Source organism: Tachyglossus aculeatus, chromosome 23 (assembly GCF_015852505.1).
Source record: "Tachyglossus aculeatus isolate mTacAcu1 chromosome 23, mTacAcu1.pri, whole genome shotgun sequence".
NCBI lineage: Eukaryota > Metazoa > Chordata > Mammalia > Monotremata > Tachyglossidae > Tachyglossus > Tachyglossus aculeatus.
In genome coordinates this window covers 28,808,006-28,829,546 of record NC_052088.1, presented here as the reverse complement: position 1 = coordinate 28,829,546, position 21,541 = coordinate 28,808,006, and the positions used below count along the sequence as shown (strand labels likewise).

The following is a 21,541-nucleotide window of genomic DNA, read 5'->3' as shown; positions in this document are numbered from 1 at the left end:
TTATTATTATTGCAATGACTTTAAAGGATTCTATGTATTAAGCACTATGCTAAAGGCTTGGTTAGGTACAATTTAATCAGATCAGCCACAGTCCTTTTCCCAAATGCAACTCACAATCTTCAAGATAGGGAGTTGAGTACCCTAACCCTATTTGGAATGTGGAAATCGAGGCACAGAGGAGTGCCACCCGCCAGTCCCCCTGGACCACTCTACCTCAGAATTCATCCTTCAGACAGGTGACGTTAGAATGGAGCCACTTCTACAGCCTGCTCCCTTTCGACTGTTGTACATATTTACTATTCTATTTATTTTGTCAATGATGTGCATCTAGCTTTACTTCTATTTATTCTGATGACTTGACACCTGACCACATGCTTTATTTTGTTGTCTGTCTCCCCCTTCTAGACTGTGAGCCCGTTGTTGGGTAGGAACCATCTCTTCATGTTGCCAACTTGTACTTCCCAAGCGCTTAGTACAGTGCTCTGCACACAGTAAGTTAAGTGACTCACCCTAGGTCACCCAGCAGACCAGGGGAGGGGTCAGGATTAGAACCCAGCCCTCCTGACCCCATTCCCACACTCTTTCTACTGATTTGATTTTCCACCAGCCTTACTCCCATTAGATTCATCCTGATGGTCCCGTAACATTTTTTAAAAATCAGAAAATTGAGCAAATATCAGCCATACTTTTGAAATCCAAGTTCACACATTCTCCACAGAAACTGAGCAGAAAGTGGTGTGTGTTATCCTTAAATGAGTCCTCCCAGCTGGGAGCCCCTGTAAGGTAGGCCAAGATAGACTGTCTTTTTACCCCATAAAGGATGAATGGATCTGCTTTTAGGGAAGAATCTAAACTCCAGACTAACAAGGGCCAGTAGAAATGGGAACTGTACCTCATCGATTTCTTTGAAGGAACTTGGGTCTGTCTCTGGCTCCGGTTCTGGACCTCCGAGTGTATCAGAAAGAGCACTTATTAAATCATCACTCATTTCACCCTAAAGAAAAGAGGAGAGGAAATTCTTAATTCATCCAAAAAAAAAACAAGAAGAAGAAATGCACAGTTTCTGTGAAATCCAAGATGCAGGAGAGAGTGGTATGCAGCATTCTAATTGAGAGCTTTCAGCTGAAACAAAACCAATGACAGCAAAAGTTGACTATGCCCCAAACCTACCCAGCACAACACACAGCTCTAAACTAAGGAAGATTAGTCTAAAGTCAACCTGCCTCACCCTCGTAGGTGAGCTTCCCCCTTCTCAGCTCAGGAAGCTTCCCAGGGTTGCAAAACTCTGCCATCCTGGAGCCTTATCCTACTGTGCCACCTGCCAGTCCCCCTGGACCACTCTGCCTCAGAATTCATCCTTCAGACAGGTGACGTTAGAATGGAGCTACTTCTACAGCCTGCTCCCTTTGACTGTTGTACATATTTACTATTCTATTTATTTTGTCAATGATGTGCATCTAGCTTTACTTCTATTTATTCTAATGACTTGACACTTGACCACATGTTTTGTTTTGTTGTCTGTCTCCCCTTCTAGACTGTGAGCCCGTTGTTGGGTAGGAACCGTCTCTATATGTTGCCAACTTGTACTTCCCAAGTGCTCAGTAAAGTGCTCTGCACACAGCAAGTGCTCAATAAATACGACAATGAATGAATGAATGAACGACTGGCATGAGAACCACAGCTTCCGCTTGCCGCTGCCAATTCTCCCAGGCAGGCGGTGTCTTTCCACGGTGGCCCCAGATGAAGAGGATCAGAGCCCACCAGGCCTGAACAAAGACCAGGACCCTCCTCGGCCACCTGCTGCAGCCTCTCAGGACATAATTTGTGTCTCCGCTTTCAGGATCGGCTTTCAGGTCGTGAGGGAACGAAGCCGCATCTTCATTAGAAACATCCAAGCGAGGTATCCATGTAACTGCAGTGCCTTCTACAGCCCTCAGAAGCTCTCCCTGCAGTGGGCCCAGCTTGGACGGGCCTAACAGATAACAGACCGTACGCTTGTTGTGGGCAGGGCAGGTGTCTCTTGTACTGTTAGATTGGACTCTCCCAAGCTCTTAGTGTAGTGCTCTGCACACAATAAGTGCTCAATTAAGATGCTTGATTGACTGATAACACCACTTCTCCCTTCCTGCTCTGAACTGTCGGGGCCTGGAGCAGGGTGGGCTTCCCCTCAAGATTCATTCATTTATTCAATCGTATTTATTGAGCACTTACTGTGTGCAGAGCACTGTACTAAGCACTTGGGAAGTACAAGTTGGCAACACATAGAGACGGTCCCTACCCAACAATGGGCTCACAGTCTAGAAGGGGGAGACAGACAACAAAACATGTGGATAGTTGTCAAGTCATCAGAACAAATAGAAAGAAGCTAGATGCACATCATTAACAAAATAGAATAGTGAATATGCACAAGTAAATAGATTAATAAATCTGTACAAACATATATACAGTTGCTGTGGGGAGGGGAGGGAGGTAGGGCAGGGGGGATGGGGAGGAGGAGAGGAAAAAGGGGGCTCAGTCTGGGAAGGCCTCTTGGAGGAGGCGAACTCTCCATAGGGCTTTGAAGGGAGGAAGAGAGCTAGCTTGGCAGATGTGTGGAGGAAGGGCATTCCAGGCCAGGGGGAGGACGTGGGCCGGGGGTCGACGGTGGGACAGGCGAGAAGAGGTACAAAAACATCATTCTTTCACATTCGTATGAGGAAGACTAGTCAGGACAAGGATCTGACCAATGCCAGGGCCCGTTAGAGCCATTAGTGGACAGGCACGCCTCACTGGCCCCTTGGAGATCGAGGCCTGAGAGAGGGGTCATGGGAGGGCCCTCCTAGGTTGGACATACCACTTCCACCTTCCGTTTCTTCTCATCAGGAGGGGCAGAGCTTCTGACAGCACCAACTGACTGGGCTTTCAACACCTCTCCTCCCTCTGGTTTCTGAAAACAAACAAGACCAAGAGCAAACTTTCACCTGAGTCGAATAATCAAACAATTTAAGGTTCTGGGTCAAAACCATCTGGTGCTTCAGAGAAACCCAAGAGCTTGTCATTTCTAAACCGGTTTTTTCCTTAAACATGCAAACAGTACCTCTTCCTCTGTCTTCTTCCCGGCAGCGGCAGATGAGTGGCAGGTGAAATCTGAGGACAGGCTATCAATGAGCTCATCCTCTCCAATGGGTTTCTAAAAAACAGGCACAATGATTGGTGGTACTGAAGAAACATCAACAGCCAATGATGGGGATGGGAAGGGCGGCAAGTTGTTGCTAAACTATTCCTACTGTTCTGCTTCCACTTTACTCTGTTCTTCAACTGAGTAATATTACTACTACTTATAATAATGGTACTTATAAAGTGTTACCAAAGCACTGAGGAATGGGCACAGAGAGGTTAAGAGATGTATTCAAGGTCACACAGCAGGCCAGGGCACAACTAGAACTTGAGTTTCCTAATTCCCACACCCACATTCTTTCCATTTGTCCTTTCTGTTTCCCTCATCCCTTTAGCCATTATTTTCCCATAAAGGGGCCATATCCCCTCCCAGAAGACTGGTGCCTACTGAGCGCTTAACACAGGGTAAGTGCTCCATAAATACCAGTGGTTGATTGATTACAAACTATGCTCTTTTAGTGCTCTTACTTGGTGCAACACACTGTACTAAGCTCTTGGGAAGTATAAAACAAAGCGAAACGTCCCCTGCCACAGAAAGATTAAGCTCTGTACTTTGTTAGGAACACAGAGCAGCAGGCGAAGTTGGTTGGCTGTTCTCTTGGCAGGGGTTGGAGTGAGAGGGGTTTAGTGCCTGAAAAGCTTTTATGTTTTCACCTTCCAAGGCAGAATAATAATAGTGGTACTAGTTAAGCGTTTACTTTGTGACAAGCACTATACTAACCAGCAGGGTAGATAAAACTTTAAGCGCTCAGTACAGTGCTCTGCACACAGTAAGCGCTCAATAAATACGATTGATCAATCAATCAATCGTATTTATTGAGCGCTTACTGTGTGCAGAGCACTGTACTAAGCGCTTGGGAAGTACAAGTTGGCAACATATAGAGACAGTCCCTACCCAACAGTGGGCTCACAGTCTAAAAGGGGGAGACAGAGAACAAAACCAAACGTACTAACAAAATAAAATAAATAGAATAGATATGTACAAGTAAAATAAATGAATAAATAGAGTAATAAATATGTACAACCATATATACATATCATCATCATCATCATCACAGTAAGCGCTCAATAAATACGATTGATGATGATGATAAAACACCATCAGATCAGACCTAATCCCTGTCTCACACGGGGCTCACAGTCTATGTGGGAGGGAGAACAGGCATTGAATCCCAATTTTACAGTTGAGGAAACTGAGGCACAGAGGAGTTAAGCGATTTGCCCAAGCAAAGTGGCGGAGTTGAGGATTAGAACCCAGGTCCTCTGACTCATTCATTCATTCAATCATATTTATTGAGCTCTTACTGTGTGCAAAGCACTGTACTAAGCGCTTGGGAGAGTACACTATAACAAGAATCCCAAGCTCACGTTCTTTTCACCAGGGTGTGCTACTATGGGCAGAAATCTACACTTACCATAGGTTCTTCTTGGGGAGGTGGCGCCGGAGAACCCTCCGAACTCTGAAACGGAGAGCGAGCATTCAGGTCAATACAACATCTCGTTTAACCTTGTGGTCAGTGGACACTCAATTTTATCCCACAACGAGTCAGGTACCAGAAGTTCAATCACTTCCTAATTTCTCAAAAGCCCTCCTCCAGATATTAGTTTGACACTCAGCAAAGTAGAAACTTCAATTCTTTTAACTTACTTCCAACAGCTTCTTATATTTTGGTGGAATACTGCCCTCCCTCTTTCCGAGTTCTTCTATGTATTCGGAAGTGAATATATCCTGAAATGCACACACAGATTTATCTTTTTCATGAGTAGAAAGCATTTTGCATATCAGCTGAAATCAAAATATAGTGCTAATATAAGGAAGTTACTTCCTGAGGCTAGCTGTAAATCAGAAACAAAACCAGTAGTTCCTCTCCATCAGATAAGGTTAACTGCAACGATCCCTTCACATCTTCTGATAGAAAGGATAGATACAGCAGAAAGAGAGGCCTCCTAAAACTCAGACTTTGAGGGGGCAGTGGCTGGGATTTGAACTCTGAGCCACGAGGAGCCTGAAATTCTGTTTCTCCAGCCACAGTTCCCTGGTACTTTATATTTTTATTTTGTCTTTGTCTTTTATGTTGCCTTTATGTTTCACTGTCTCATCTTTCCGTATGTGCCACTGCTTATCTTAGCCTGTGGGCTCCTCGAGGGTCAGGATCCATGTCTAATTAATAATAATAATGATGATGGTATTTATTAAGCACTTACTATGAGCCAGGCTCTGTACTAAGCGTTAGAGTGGATACAAGAAAATCGAGCTGGACACAGTCCCTGTCCAATGTGGGGCTCATAGTTTCAATCTCCATTTTACAGATAAGGGAACTGAGACACAGAGAAGTGACTAGCCCAAGATCACACAGCAGACAAGTGGTGGAGTCAGGATTAGAACCCATGACCTTCTGAATCCTAGGACCATCCTCTATCCACTGCACCATGTTCTGTTATATTGTACTCTCCCAAGAACTTAATACAGTGCCCTGCACACAGTAAGTGCTCAATAAATACCAATTGAATACCAATTAAATACTCAGTAAATGCTCTGCACACCTTAGGTGCTCAATCAATCGATTGATAGCTATTTCTGATAGAATCAGAGTTTCAGACTCTAACAGCTCTGACCATCTTTCCCAATCCCCTCTGTCCACAGTAGCTTTGAATTCCACTTAGCTAAGTATTCCATTCAGCCTGTCAGTCCCTGCAAAAATCCTAGAGAAAGCGTGATTCCAAGCTCTTGACAGAACAATCTGTTCATCAATCACTCCTATTCTTTGAGCGCTTATTGTGTGCAGGGCGCTGTACTAAGTGCTTGGAAAGTATAGTATGCAAAGTTGGTAGATATATTCCCTGTGCACAATCAGCTTACAGTCTAGAAGGGAAAACAGCATTTATATAAATAATTATAGATATTTCTATGAATAAATTATGTGCATAAGTGCTGTGGGGCTGAGGGAGGGGTGAATAAAGGGTGAAAATCCAAGTACAAACTAGTAAGTGCTTACCAATTACCATAATTATTAAGATTGTCTACTTGTCTCACTCATGAATATAGGTGGGACCAAATTCCAATATTCAGGACTCTGCTAGAGTACAAATCAATCAGTGGCAGTTACTGAGCATTTACTGTGTGCACAGAACTGTACTGAGCACTGGGGAGAGTACAACATAACAATCACCTTGCCATCTCCTATCTCACCTCACTACTCTCCTACTACAACCCAGACAATGCACTTCACTCCTCCAATGCTGACCTTCTCAATGTACCTCGATCTCATCAATCTCGCCTCCGACCTCTCGCCCACATCCTCTCTCTCTTCAGATCTGTCAGATGATTACTCTCCCCGTGTTCAAAGCCTTAATGAAGGCACATCTCCTCCAAGAGGCCTTCCCTGACTAAACCTTCCTTCCCTCTCTTCTTCGCTCTGACCTGTTCCCTTTATTCATCTCCCTGTCCCAACCCTACAGCACTTATATACATATCTGTAATTTCATTTCTTCATGTTAATGCCTGTCTCCCCCTCTAGACTGTAAGCTTGCTGTGGGGAGGGCATGTGTCTGTTGTATTGTTATATTGTACTCTTCCAAGAGCTTAGTATGGTGCTCTGCACACAGTAAGCGCTCAATAAACACAAGTGACTGAGTTGATAGGCATGTTCTCTGCCTACAACAAGCTTACAGTCTAGATGGAGCGATATTAATATGAATAAACAAATTACAGATATGATCATATGTTCATATGCATGGATCCAACTAAATTATTGTCAGCAAGATGGTTGGTGACCCCAGAACATATTGTTGCACCCACAGTGATTCTGGAAGAAGTTGGGCACCGCTAATAGCCCAGAGAGGGGCAGCTAGGTCCTTGAATCAAGATTCTCCTGCTCAAACCACCAATCCCTCTCCCATCCAACAAGCCAAGGACTTGACAGAGAGCAAATTCCATACTGTCACTTCAGGGCCGGTGTACTCCGGACTCTCTGGAACATTTTCTTCAGGTTCTCCCAAGGTGGCGATTAGATCATCTAAGGCAGAATCCACTTCGGACTAGAAAAGAGGAATAATTGTAATTATCGTATTTGTTAAGTGCGTACTATGTGCCAGTCCCTGAACTAAATGCTGAAATAAACAGAAAGAACCACTGGGAGGAAAATAACGTCATCTTTGGATATCCCATGGGCACCAATCATTTAGACCTCTTACATGCTGAAACCTGAAATACTCTTTTGTATCTGAAAAATAATAATGGTACTTGTTAAGCACTTACTATGTGCCAAGCACTGTTCTAAACTCTGGGGTAGATACAAGCTAATCAGGTTGGACACAGTCCCTGTCCCACTTGGGGCTCACACTCTTAATCCCCATTTTACAGATGAGGTAAACTGAAGCCCAGAGAATAATAATGATGATAATAATAATGATGGTAATTGTTAAGTGCTTACTATGTGCCAAGCACAGTTCTAAGCCCTGGGGTAGATACCAGGTAATCAGATTATCCTACGTGGGGCTCACAGTCTTAATCCTCATTTTACAGATGAGGTAACTGAGGCACAGAAAAGTTAAGAGACTTGCCCAAGTGGCGGAGCCAGGATTAGAACACACGCCCTCTGACTCCCAAGCCCATGCTCTTTCCACTAAGCCATGGTGCTTCTGGTTATCCCACGTGGGGCTCACATTCTTAATCCCCATTTAACAGATAAGGGAACTGAAGGTCAGGGAAGTGAAGTGACTTGCCCAAGGTCACACAACAGACAAGTGGTGGAGTCAGAATTAGAACCCAGGTCCTTCTGTCTCCTAGGCCCGTGCTCTATCCACTAATCCATACTGCTTCTCATTAAGCCACATTGCTTACATGGACTGTGAGCCCCATGAGGGACAGGGACTGTGTCCAATCTGATTACCGTGTATCTACCCCAGTGCTTAGAACAGTGCTTGGCACATAGTAAGTGCTTAACAAACACCACAATTATTATTATATGGGACAGAGATTGGGTCGAACCTGACAAGTTTGTATCTACTTCAGCATGTAGTACAATGTCTGGCACGTAATAATAATAATAATAATAATAATTATTATTATTATTATAATGGTATTTGCTAAGCACTTACTATGTTCTAAGTGCTGGGGACGTTATAAGGTGATCAGGTTGTCCCACGTGGGGTTCACAGCCTTAATCTCCATTTTACAGATGAGGTCACTGAGGCACAGAGAAATGAAGTGACTTGCCCAAAGTCACACAGCTGACAGTTGGCAGAGCCGGGTAGTGTGTGCTTAACAAGTAACATAAAAAAAACAAAGAGTAGCTCCTCTTCCAATTTCTACCTGCCAGTTGGCTACATTCTCTATTACCCCATTCAGAAGCATTTAAGGGCTAGATGGGAAGATCCATGATGGCAAGGATTGTGTCTACGACTCTATAATATCCTACTGTGTACTTTATGAGGATGGTTTCCAACAATTAGCAGCTCCCATCCCGCAGGTCTTCCTACCTTTCCAGCTGGTTTAGCTGATCCGGCTTCGACTGGGGCTGATGGGGTCACCGCTTTCTTTGCTTTCTTCTGAAAGGACAAAATGAGAGCAGAATCAAGTGACGTTTGCTTGTGGGACTCTCCCGAGGTCCAAGTCATTCTCCTGGGAGGGGATGGTCCCTCCCTGTCGCCGCACACTTAGGAGGGTTGCGGGGTGGTCTCTTGGCCGGACGGGATGGGCCCGATAGAGTGGATGAAGTGGAGACTCCAGGGTAGGTAAGGCAGGGCAGATGTGAGGTCGGATCCCAGGGACCCCCTTAGCTGATCACCCCCCGAGAGGGTACAAACCCTCCAGAGCTGGTCATCCTGCTTGCCGTTCACCCTCGCAAGCTCTGGTGCACTGTCCCTGTTGTTGCTTAGAGTTGAAATTCCCAAATCTTTTTTCCTGGGCAGAGCTGGTGGTCAAAAACATGGGCCTTGATCTCGCCTATCTCACCACTGACCTCTCACCCACATCCTGCCTCCGGCTTGGAACACCTTCCCTCCTCATAACCAACAGACCATGACTCTCCCCTGCATCAAAGTCTTATTGAACGCCCATCTCCTCCAAGATACCTTCTCTGACTATATCCCCCTTTCCTCTTCTCCCACTCCCTTCTGCATCACCCTGACTTGCTCACTTTATTCATCCCTCCCTCCTGGGCCCACAGCACTTGTGTACATATCTGTAATATATTTATTTATATTAATGTCTGTCTCCCTCTCTAGACTTTAAGCTCAGTGTGAGCAGGGAATAACTGTTTATTGTTATATTGTACTCTTCCAAAGGTTTAGTACAGTGTTGAGCACACAGTAAGCACTCAATAGATAAGACTGAATGAATAAACGAGCCTCCTCAAGACACAAGAATGGGCCCTGGCAAAGGTGGGATCTGAAGGGACTCCTTACTTAGGGGAATCCCTTGCCTCTTGATATTCCAAATACCGTATTTAAAGGGAAAAGACCCAGCTGTTTATTCTCATGTTACAGCACATCATCAAGGAATATTCCTTCATGGTCCTTACTAGTGCTCTGCCTATGACTAAGAGGATGCCCACTGCAAATATCAGGGGATTAACAGGTTTGAAGGGAGAATTCAGATCCCAGGGTCCAAGAGCAAAGATGATGTCTTTGGGGAGACTCCATGGCCACTCTGGGGCTATTTTGTTACAAAACCTTCCGGGGTCACCATGGGCAAGTCATTTCACTTCTCTGTGCTTCAGTTCCCTCATCTGTAAAACAGGGATTAAGATTAAGAGCCCTCTGATGGACAGGGACTGTGTCCAACCCAATTATCCTGTATCTCCCCCAGTGCTTAGAACAGTGCCTGGCACATAGTAAGCACTTAACAAATACCACACGAAGAGCTCAGTACGGTGTTCCTCATACAGCAGGTACACAGTACACAGCCAAGCCCGCACACTCCGCTCCTCTACCGCTAACCTAAGCACTGTGCCTCATTCTCGCCTGTCCCACCATTGACCCCTGGACCAGGTCCTACCTGTGGCCTGGAATGCCCTCCCTCCTCACATGTGCCAAACTAGCTCTCTTTCCCCCTTCAAAGCCCTACTGAGAGCTCACCTCATCCAGGAGGCCTTTCCAGACTGAGTCCCCCTTTTCCTCTGCTCTGCCTCCCCTTTCCATCACCGCTACTCCCTCCCTCTGCTCTATCCCCTTCCCCGCCCCATAGCACTTATGCATATTTGTACATTATGATTCTATTGATTTTATTACTAATGTGTATATATCTATAATTCTATTTATCTATTTTAATGCTATTGATGCCTATATACTTGTTTTGTTGTCTGTCTCCCCCTTCTAGACTGTGAGCCCGTTGTTGGGTAGGGATTGTCTCTATTGTCAAATTGTACTTTCCAAGCACTTAGTACAGTGCTCTGCACACACTAAGCACTCAATAAATATGATCGAATGAACGAATAAATGAAATACCACTGAAAGACTGAAGTGCAGTACTTTTAAAGTGAGTTTTCTTTCTATTCTCTTTCCATTTTTCGGCAGGTTTTGCCCACCTCTTAGCTGGAGACCCATTCTTTTTCATTTAGCTTCTCTCTACCCATGCCATGGAGCTGTTCTTTAGAGACCAATTCTTTTTGATAAAAATTTTCCCCTTCCTAAACCACGTAGCCGATCTCTACAGAGCGATTCTTTTTCATAAAATCTCCCCCTCCCCCTACAGTGTAGCTGTTCTGAGTGACTAGATGTCAGTTTCTGGCAGCCTGGTGATAAGAGCACTGTTCAAGCAGCCTTGGATTGAATATCTCCACACTGCAAATACAGGCAGGAGTCCAACCAGTGGTTGGTCTTCACAGAACATGGAACTTACCAAAAGGTTTTCAGGGGATAGCTTCTGTCTGTTTTTCAAAAGGTATTTGTTAAGTGCTTACAGTGTACCAGACACTGTATTTAGTGCTGAGGTAGATACAAGCTAATCAGGTTGGACACAGTCCATGCTCTGAATGGGCCTTACAATCTTAATCCCTATTTTACGGATGAAGGAACTGAGGCACAGAGGAGTGACTTGCCCAAGATCACACAGCAGACATGTGGCAGCATGGGATTAGATATCTGTGCCCAGAAGGGCCACCCACCCCATGATGGTGATATGACTAAAGATTTCTGAGGTGGAGCCCACAAGACCACCCCAGGTGTCTTCTCAGCCTGACGGGAAACACTCAATTCTTGTCAGACACAAAATGGTGGCTTTCAATCAATCAATCACTGGTATTTACTGAGATCTTACTGTGTGCAGAGCACTGATTCAAAGGCTTGGGAAGCTACAATACAACAGAGTTGGTAATCCAGATCCCTGCTCTCAAGGAGCTTAAACTCTACAAAGGGAGATGGACATTAAAATGGATTACATATAAGGAAATAGTAGAGTATGTGCTGTGGGACTGGGGTTAGTAAAAAAAGTGCAGGGGTACACAGCCAAATACATCATCTATGAAGAGGAAAGGGTGGATAGGGGAAATAAGGGGTTTAGTCAGGGAAGGTCTCTTGAACGAGATGTGATTTTCGGAGGGTTTTGAAGGTGGGGAGAGTGGAGGACTGTCAGATGTGAAGGGAGAGGAAATTCCAGGCCAAAAGGAAGAAGCGAGCAAGGGGTCAATGGTGGGATAGACGAGAGTGCACATAATGAGTAGGTTAATAAGGTCTTCTGACATTTCATTAGTCCATAAGCTGCTGGAGGGTAGGGATCGTATTATAGCAAGAGGGATCATATTGTACCAAGAGAAGCAGCGTGGCTCAATGGAAAGAACCCGGACTTTGGAGTCAGAGGTCATGGGTTCAAATCCCAGCTCCGCCACTTGTCAGCTGTGTGACTTTGGGCAAGTCACTTCACTTCTCTGTGCCTCAGTTCCCTCATCTGTAAAAGGGGGATTAAGACTGTGAGCACCCTGTGGGACAACCTGATCACCTTGTAAACTCCCCAGTGCTTAGAACAGTGCTTGGCACATAGTAAGTGCTTAATAAGTGCCATTATTCTTATTATTACTTACCCAAGCACTGGGCACACATTAAACACGCCATAAATACCAGCGATTGACTGATTGGTTAGGTCTGTGCAATTGATCTCCGCCCCGTTAAGCCCTTGGCCCTTTTGCCCACTGTCCCCAGAGCTGTGTGTGCAGGTTTGGAGGCCAGAGGGCAGGCAGCTCTACCTCCTCACTCGGTCTGTCTGGGGCGGCCACCACCTCACCAGTGGCAGCGGTGGCGGCAGCGGTGGCAGCAGCGGTGGCAGCAGCGGTGGCTGGTTTGCTTCCAGGTTTGGACTAAACGGGGCAACAAAAGACGGGGAAAAAAATGGAAAAGCAGCTTTAAAGAAGGAGGTCAAAGGGAAAGCTGCACACTCAGCCTGAAAGAGAAACCTCCCCATTGCCCCTGATTAATAACAACGATAATAATAATAATGATGATGGCCTTTGTAGAGCACTTACTATGCGGATAGAAGATAATCGAGTTGGACCCAATCCGAGTCCCACATGGAACTCAGTCTTAATCCCTATTTTACAGGAGAGGTAACAGACACAGGAAAGTGACTTGCCCAGGATGATAATAATAATAATAATGGCATTTGTTAAGTGCTTACTATGTGCAAAGCACTGTTCTAAGTGCTGGGGGGGATACAAGGTGATCAGGTTGTCCCACAGTCTTAATCCCCATTTTACAGATGAGGTAACTGAGGCACAGAGAAGTTAAGTGATCACACAGTAGACAAGGGGCAGAGCCAGGATTAGAACCCAGGTCCTTCTGACTCCAAGGTCCGTGCTCTATCCACTAGGCCACGCTGCTTCTCAATCAATCACTCATATTTATTGAGTGTTTACTGTGTGCAGGGGCATTTGACTGGGCTTTTGAGAGAGTACTCTATAACAGAGTTGATAGACACTTTCGCTACCCACAATGGTTTACATCCACCATCACAATCTCAACAAGCTTTTAATAAACTCTCACGACCGTAAAACACATTAAACAGTATGGCCTAGTGGACAGAGCACAAGGCTGGGAGGAAGGAGAACCTGGGTTCTAATCCCAGCTCCACCACCTGTCTGCTGTGTGGCCTTGGGCAAGCCACAACTTCTCTGTGCTTCAGTTACCTCATCTGTAAAACGGGGATTAAGATTGTGAACCTGTGAGGGACAGGGACTGTGTCCAACCCAATTATCTTGTATCCTATGTGCACAGTGCCTGGCACATAGTAAGTACTTAACAGATATCATAATTATCATTATTATTATTCAGTCTTCTGTGGTCTCTTCTGCCTAGGCTTCCTTAGAGAAGCATTCAATCAATCAATGGTATTTATTGACCGTTTACTGTGTGCAGAGAACTGTACTAAGCGCTAGGAAGAGTACAATGTAACAGAGTATGCAGACATGTTCCCTGCCCACAAGGGGTTTACAGATTAGAGGGTGATTCAGATATTAATATAAACAACCACTGATAAGAAGCAGCATGGCCAAGTGGAAAGGGCACAGGTCTAGGAAACAGAGGACTTGGGTTGTTATCCCAGCTCTGCTACTTACCTGCTGGGGGACTTTGGTCAAGTCACATCACTTCTCTGTGCCTAAATTTCCTCATCTACAAAATGGGGATTAAATAGCTGTTCTCCCTCCTCCTGCTAGGTTGGGACAGGGGCTGTGTCCAGCCAGATCTGTCGTCTCTACCCCAGCGCTCCATCGTAAGCCCTCAATAAATACCGTTGGAAGAGACAGCCATAGACCAGTAGGCTATTTCTACTTACCTAATAATAATAACATATATTAAGCGCTTACTTTGTTCCAGGCTTTGTTCTAAGCGCTGGAGCAAATCGGGCTGGACACAGTCCCTGTCCCCCATGGACCTCACAGTCCCAATCCCCATTTTACAGATGAGGTCACTGAGGCCCAGAGAAGTGAAGAGACTTCCCCAGGTCACTCAGCAGACAAGTGGGGGAGCCAGGATTAGAACCCATTACCTTCTGACTCCAAGGCCCTTGCTCCAGCCATTACACCTTGCTGCTTCTCTGCTTTGCTCTCCTCTTCTCTGTCATGTCATTTCCTTTTTCACACAGCTCCTGACACTTTTCCATTCCTCTCTCCATCCTGCTTCAAATTTTCTCTCTGCCCCCTGCCCAGAGGTGATTTTGGCATGAAGAATGGACCATAGAAGGCCTACCGTGCCCAGGATGGGGAGGGGAGTTCCTAGGGCTGGAGAGGGCCAGACCATGTCTTGGGTCATTCCAAGGACAAAGCAAGAGTGACTGTGTCACAAACACTGTACTGCAGCGTGGCTCAGTGGAAAGAGTATGGGCTTTGGAGTCAGAGGTCATGGGTTCAAACCCCAGCTCCACCAGTTGTCAGCTGTGTGAACTTGGGCAAGTCACAACTTCTCTGGGCCTCAGTTCCTTCATCTGTAAAATGGGGATTAACACTGAGCCCCACATGGGACAACCTGATCACCTTGTATCCCCCCAGTGCTTAGAACAGTGCTTTGCACATAGTAAGAACTTACCAAATACCGTCATTATTATTATTATTTGGGGACAAGCAGGGTAGACTTCCCTGCTGCTGGGCAATCGGGAGAGGGACACACCATATGGGGAAGTGATGCACTCAAGTCTTGGGGTTTAGATCTCACCAGGCAGCTCTGTTTTCAACCTCAAACAGAAATTCACTCTGCTGCCCGAATGATTTTTCTACAAAAATGTTTAGTCCATCATTCCCCACTCCTCAAGGATCTCTGGTGTTTGCCCATCCACCTCTGCATCAAACAGAAATTCCTTACCAATGGCTTTAAAGCACTCAATCTTCTTGCCCCACCTCTCTGCTCTCCTACTACAACCCAGCCTTTGCACCTCTAGCGCCAACTTACTCACTGTCTTTCTCTCACTGAACTCTTGCCCACTTCCTGTCTCTGGCCTGGACCGCCCTCCCTTTCCATATCTGACAGATGATCACCCTCCCCATCTTCAAAGCCTTATTTGAAGGCATATCTTCTGAAAAAGGCCTTCCCTGACTAGGCCCTCATTTCCTCTTCTCCCTCGGGCTTCTTTCTGCATCACCTTTTTTTTTTTTTTTTTGGTATTTATTAAGTGCTTACTATGTGCCAGGCTCCATTCTAAGTGTTGGGGTAGAAACAAGGTATTCAGTTTGGACACAGTCCTTGTCTCACATGGGGTTTACAGTCTCAATCCCCATTTTGTTGGATTTTCATCCTTTATTCACCCCTCCTTCAGCTCCACGGCACTTGTGTACACATCCGTAATTCATTTATTTATATTAATGTCTGCTTCCCCCTCTAGACTGTGAGCTCACTGTGGTCAAAGTGTCTACAAATTCTGTCATATTGTGCTCTCCTGAGCATTCAGTACAGTGCTCTTCACACAGTAAGAGCTCGATAAATAAGACTGAGTAAAATTAAGAAGCTTCAGAGAAGGCACGAGGGAGGTGGGGCATGGGAGAGCCCATTCACCCCCTCCCCACGCACATACACACATTCCCCCCACCCTCCCAAAGACTAATGCACATCAGCACGTCTCCCACCTCATGAACACAAGGGAGCTAAAAAATGTTCTATCACGAGGCCTAAAATGTCCAGCCCTTCTGGGCACGAGGTTTAGACTTTGGTCTGGATCTCCACCAGTTCTCTGAGAGACCCAGTTTACTAATTCCCTTAGTTGTTTATCCTGGATTTGCCTCCCCACATCTACCTGGGCAGAGAGAGAGCTAATGATGAGGTCAGAGTCCTGTTGGCTCCTGCCCTGGAATATGAGGGGTTTGGTTGGGACATTCCCATTGCTCTTTCCTTCCCCACTCAGGTTCTCTGCATGCAACAAGGCCACTCTTGATTGGAGAATGGTGGCAGAATTCAGCCCGGAAGATTTGACAGAGTTTCAATCCAGAGTTGGAGCTCAAAAATAATAACAATAATAATAATAATAATAATTGCGGTATCTGTTAAGCACTTACTATATACCAGAAGCAGAAGCAGTGTGGCTCATTGGAAAGAGCATGGGCTTGTGAGTCAGAGGTCACAGGTTCTAATCCTGGCTCCGCCACATGTCTGCTGTGTGGCCTTGGGCAAGTCACTTAACTTCTCTGAGTCTCAGTTACCTCATCTGTAAAATGGGGATTAAGACTGTGAGCCCCACATGGGACAACCTGATCACCTTGTAATCCCCCCAGCACTTAGAACAGTGCTTTGCACATAGTAAGTGCTTAACAAATGCCATCATTATTATTATTACCAGGCACTGTGCTAAGCACTGGGTGGATACAAGCAAATCAGATTGGACGAAGTCCCTGTCCCACATGGGGCTCACAGTCTTAGTCCTCATTTGACAGGTGAGGTAATTGAGGCACAGAGAAGTGATGACTTTCCCATGGTCAAGCAGCAGAGTCAGGATTAGAACCCAGGTCCTTCTGATTCCCAGGCCCGTGCTCTATCCACTAGGCCATGCTACTTCTCTACTTTGAAAAGCAGATAGTTTAACTGTGGGATCGGGGAGTGGGGGTTATCAATGGTGCATTTCCTGATTACAGCCCCAAGTTTTCTGGCCCCTTAGACCGTTTTACCTTTGGTTCTTCGGTCAGTTTCTCTGGAGTCAATTGTTCAGTTGCTTTGATGACCTCTTTTCCAGTGACAGTGGTCTTACTCCCACTTCCTGATGGTTGTTTGTGGGGGCTTTTTTGCTGAAAAAATTAATAATAAAAATTATTACGGTATTTTTAAGTGCTTATTATGTGCCAGGCACTGTACTAAGCACTAGGGTGGACACAAGCAAATCGGGTTGAACACAGTCCCTGTCCCATGTGGGGGCTCCCAATCTCAATCTCCATTTTACAGATGAGGTAACTGAGGCACAGAGAAATGAAATGACTTGCCCAAGGTCACACAGCAGACAAGTGGTGGAGCCAGGATTGGGGTATTTATTAAGCACTGTACTAAACGCTGGGGAAGATACAAAATAATCGGTCCCATATGGGACTCATAGTCTAAATAGGAGGGAGATCAAATACTGAATCCCCATTTTGCAGATGAGGGAACTGAAACACAGAGAAGTTAAGTGAATTACCCAAAGTGTTACCACAGCCAAGTGATGGAGCCGGGATTAGAACCCAGTCCTCAGAATCCCAGGCCCGTGACACAATGCTTCTCTTAAATAGAATGAATTACTGCTACCTCCAGTCAAGCTTTAGCAGTTGATATTTTTAAACTTGTGGTTAAAAAATAGATTAATTTACCTCTGTGTGCTCCTTTGGTTTTTCTTTGGATGTCTGTTTTGCATGAGAATCAGGGAGCTGCAGATCCTTTTAAGAGATAGAAGAAATGTTTAGTCTGAAGTCCTGCTTTTCGGTGATACTGAAAAAGCTCAAGAATGTTCATTCATTCAATCGTATTTATTGAGCGCTTACTCTGTGCAGAGCACTGTACTAAGCGCTTGGGAAGTACAAGTTGGCAATGTGTAGAGACAGTCCCTACCCAACAACAGGCTCACAGTCTAGAAGAACAAAGACCAGTGGGTTGAGTCTGTCAGAAGGAGGTCAATCATGTATTCAAATTCAGCCTGTAATTATTACAGCAAGAAAAGTTGTCATCATGGCCTTTAATTCAGTGAAAGTCGCTGGATCATAAGCTTCTTGAAGACAGTGGACAAGATCTAATTCTACTAATGCCTCCATGTATAAGTCTCTGCAGACAGTAATTTCTTAATAAATACTAATGATGATGAAAGAATTCCATAGCTCTTGATATTTCCAAATGTGCTCTCGCTACCAAGAAATGACAACACCTTGAATTTTTGTGGTACTTGCAAATTTTCCAAAGGCTTTACCCTCAGTTCTAATTTTAGCTAATAAGATCAGACACAATCTCTGTCCCCCATGGGGTTCACAGTCTAGGGGGAGAGAGAACAGGTATCTTTCACCTCATAGTTACGGTTGAAGAAACTAAGATACAGAGAAGTTAAGTGATTTGCCTAAGGTCACGCAGCAAGCGAGTGGCAACCTAGGATTAGACCCTGGTGGGGCTCCTAACTCTCGTGCCTGGGCTCTTTCCATTAGACCACGCTGCTTCTTGAGGGTAGGTGACAGACATGTAAAAAAAGATGAAACCTTTAAAAATACACAAGCACAAATGGTAAGGACAATGATGAATGTGCTTTGAGCAATAGGATATTGTAATTAGAGAAGCTGAGTTTCAGGTTTCTTACGGCTCAGAATCCAGCATAACGGTCGTAGCTGCAGCCAAGGCCACAGTCTTCCCGACATTCTCAAGGATGAGACGCTATCATCCCTCTGTTCCATCCCCATTTTTCCCCAGACAGGAGCAGAGCATGATGGGAAACTCCGACAAGGTGGGGAACGGACACAGCAATTGCAATGCACACCTTAATTTGATATGCTTTCATTCATTCATTCAATTGTATTTATTGAGCACTTACTGTGTGCAGAGCACTGCACTAAGCGCTCAGGAGAGTACAGTGGAACAATAAACAGACACATTCCCTGCCCACAATGAGCTTACAATCTAGAGGGGATAATGGTATTTGTTAAGCACTTACTGTGTGCCAGGCATTATATGAGGTGTGGAGGTGGATACAAGCAAATCAGACTGGACACAGTCCCTTTCCCACAGGGGGCTCACAGTTTCGATCCCCATTTTACAGATGAGGTAACAGGCCCAGAGAAGTGAAATGACTTGCCCAAGGTTACACAGCAGACAAATGGTAGAGCAAGAATTAGAACACACAACCTCTGACTCCCAGGACTGTGTTTTATATGCCCTCTTCCAGACCATCATATTTAAAAGGTTAACTCTGAAAGGAGTTATCTGATAAAAAATCTTAAGGTCTGAGAAGTTGGATTGGATCCAATATCGACAACGGCTCCAACATCGTTATTATACAATGTCACGGAGGAAAGACAACAAATTAAAATGAAAGTCAAACCTTGGATGCTGGTGGTGATTTTTCTTCGGGTTCTGTTTTTGCAGCCTAAATCAGATCAGTGGAGAAGTTAATACCAAATGCTTGCACCAGATATCATGGATTGTATTCAGCTAAGGTTGAAGAAAATACAACAAATAAAAATAAGCCTCTTACTTTGGATGACTGTGGTGTTTTCTCTGGTTCTGTTTTTACAGCCTAAATCAGATGAATGGAGAAGTTAATACCAAATTCTTAGATGAGCTGTTGTGGATTTTATTCAGTTAAAGGTCACAAAAATAAAACCTATAAAAATAACTCTCTTGCTTTGGATGACTGGGGTGTTTTCTCTGGTTCAGTTTTTGTACCCTAAACCAAAAATGAATGGAAAAATTAATAAAAATAACTTGCACAAGCTTCCATGGATTTTATTTGGTTTTAAGTGTTTAGGGATGACAGTCAAAATCGGACCTCCCCTTATGTGATAAAAATATATTCAATGTATCAATACGTGACAAACAAATAGCATTTTCAAATTCTACAAGAATAAGATTGCAGGCAAGGTAAAATATGGGACAGAAAAAATGTAACTGTCCTAAGTGGAAGTTTTTGCTAAGTTCCCTACGATATAAGCTGCAAGAGGCAGCAGACAATCTTGTTCTATTCCCCCAAGGAATACTTTTTCAAAGTATAACAATGAGAGCACTCCACTTGTAAATCCCATATGTATTTTCCCAAATGGGAACTGCACAATAATTGTGTTGTGTGCTAAGTACTTTCTGTGTGCCAACACTATACTAAGTGCTAGGGTATAATCACTATCAGCTGTAGCCCAGGGAATAACTTTCCGCAGTTTAGAATGGACCTCCGGGTGTCTATTTCCAGGTCCTTATTTCAAGCGTGCTAGTCACGGACCAAGCCGGTTGAAGGCTCTGGGGTGAGATGGAAGCCAAAGCCTTCCCCGTGCTCTCAGGTTGAAACAAACCACCTCCCAATCTTACCGAGAGTAACTGGTCTCCCCTGGCTCAGCAAACCTCCGTTATCCTCCAATCCACACGGGATAGCCACAGAATGTTAGCCCGTTGTTGGGTAGGGACCGTCTCTATATGTTGCCGACTTGTGCTTCCCAAGTGCTTAGTACAGTGCTCTGCACACAGTAAGCGCTCAATAAATACGATTGAATGAATGAATGAATGGGGTGCCAGGAATTGCTCCCAGTGGCTTCCCTCATAACCACCTGGTCTGCTCCAGGGCCTTCTGGGAAGGAGTTCCAGTGGCGGGGGCTCTGGAGAATCAAGACCTAACAAAACCTACCCTTCCTTAATCCTATCATTCCTGAGCTCCTAGGCATCTTCTCCAGAATCCTTTGCAAGGATCTCCCAGTTCTGCCCTAAGGTTCACTCGGAGGCTACTTTGTCCACCTCGCTAAAGTCTGCCAACTTATCCTTCTGATCTTGGGAGGCTGGGACCGGATGGAAATGGAACCGGGTGGCCTTCCATGTCAGAAAAAGACTCACTCTCTGGATGGCAGCTGGGCTTCACTAATAATAATAATAATTATGGTATTTGTTAAGCACTTTCTCTGTCCAGGCACTGTTCTAAGCACTGGGATAGATACAAGATAATCGGGTTGGACACAGTCCTTGTCCCACGTGGGGCTCACAGTCTATTTTACAGATGAGGGAACGGAGGCCCAGAGAAGTGAAGTGACTCGTCCAAGGTCACACAGCAGACTCGAGGCAGAGTCGGGATTAGAACCCAGGTCTTTCTGATTCCCAGGCCCGTGTTTGACCATGAGGCCATGCTGCTTCTCTGAGGCGGGATGATGGCGTGAGGGCGCACGAAGCAGAGATGGTGCTGAGCGAATGAGGTTACAGGAAAGGCACCCGGGCTGTATGAGCCACAGAAGTGAGGCGGCGGGGGGGGGGGTCGGCGGATCTGTGGATGGCACATGCTGAGCGGCTGGAGGGCTCTGTAATGAACGTACAGGGGTGGGTGTGGTTGCGGAGGCACAGAGAGCTGCACAGAGACAGTGAACCACGTATCACCTGAGTTTTGTTTCTCTTCTTGCCATGGGCCTGTGATCCGCCGGATTTTTTACGGCTTGGAGAAGCCTGATGTTAAAGTACAGAACTCAGTCGTCGTATCGGATGCCCCGAGAGGCAAGGGCCGATGACAGTACAACTGGCGCCAGGCCGGACAAATAACAGTTCCATCCTAAACCACTACAGGTCACGTTAGCACGACAGAAAAAAAATGGCTCGGGGTCTTCCCGTTGGACCCCCTGAGAATTTGCATCAGAAAGAATCTTAAAACCATTCTTCTTCTGTTAGTGAATTCGCCATTAGTTAATAATTACTGTGGTTGTTATGCGCTTACTATGTGCCAAGCACTGTTCAAAGCTCTGAGGTAGATACAGGTAATCGGGTCAGACACAGTCCCTGTTCCATATGGGGC

General features: G+C 45.3%; 1 protein-coding gene across 8 annotated transcripts in view; it reads right to left on the bottom strand.

Annotated features, from left to right (window-relative positions):
• Positions 1-21,541, bottom strand: part of CAST (calpastatin) — a 142,117-nt gene that overhangs the window by 26,937 nt on the left and 93,639 nt on the right. For 5 of the 8 annotated variants that reach the window (XM_038765955.1, XM_038765956.1, XM_038765960.1 and 2 more), the window contains 14 exons: positions 21,133-21,198; positions 19,412-19,453; positions 19,262-19,303; positions 19,109-19,153; positions 17,403-17,468; positions 16,734-16,850; positions 12,339-12,449; positions 8,638-8,706; positions 7,096-7,194; positions 4,805-4,885; positions 4,572-4,616; positions 3,077-3,169; positions 2,834-2,926; positions 893-994 (listed from right to left, as the gene is read on the bottom strand). In XM_038765955.1, coding sequence (XP_038621883.1) covers positions 893-994; positions 2,834-2,926; positions 3,077-3,169; positions 4,572-4,616; positions 4,805-4,885; positions 7,096-7,194; positions 8,638-8,706; positions 12,339-12,449; positions 16,734-16,850; positions 17,403-17,468; positions 19,109-19,153; positions 19,262-19,303; positions 19,412-19,453; positions 21,133-21,198 — 1,071 coding nt within the window. The remainder of the gene's footprint in view (positions 1-892; positions 995-2,833; positions 2,927-3,076; positions 3,170-4,571; positions 4,617-4,804; positions 4,886-7,095; positions 7,195-8,637; positions 8,707-12,338; positions 12,450-16,733; positions 16,851-17,402; positions 17,469-19,108; positions 19,154-19,261; positions 19,304-19,411; positions 19,454-21,132; positions 21,199-21,541) is intronic. The other 3 variants (XM_038765958.1, XM_038765963.1, XM_038765959.1) reach the window with 2 other exon arrangements.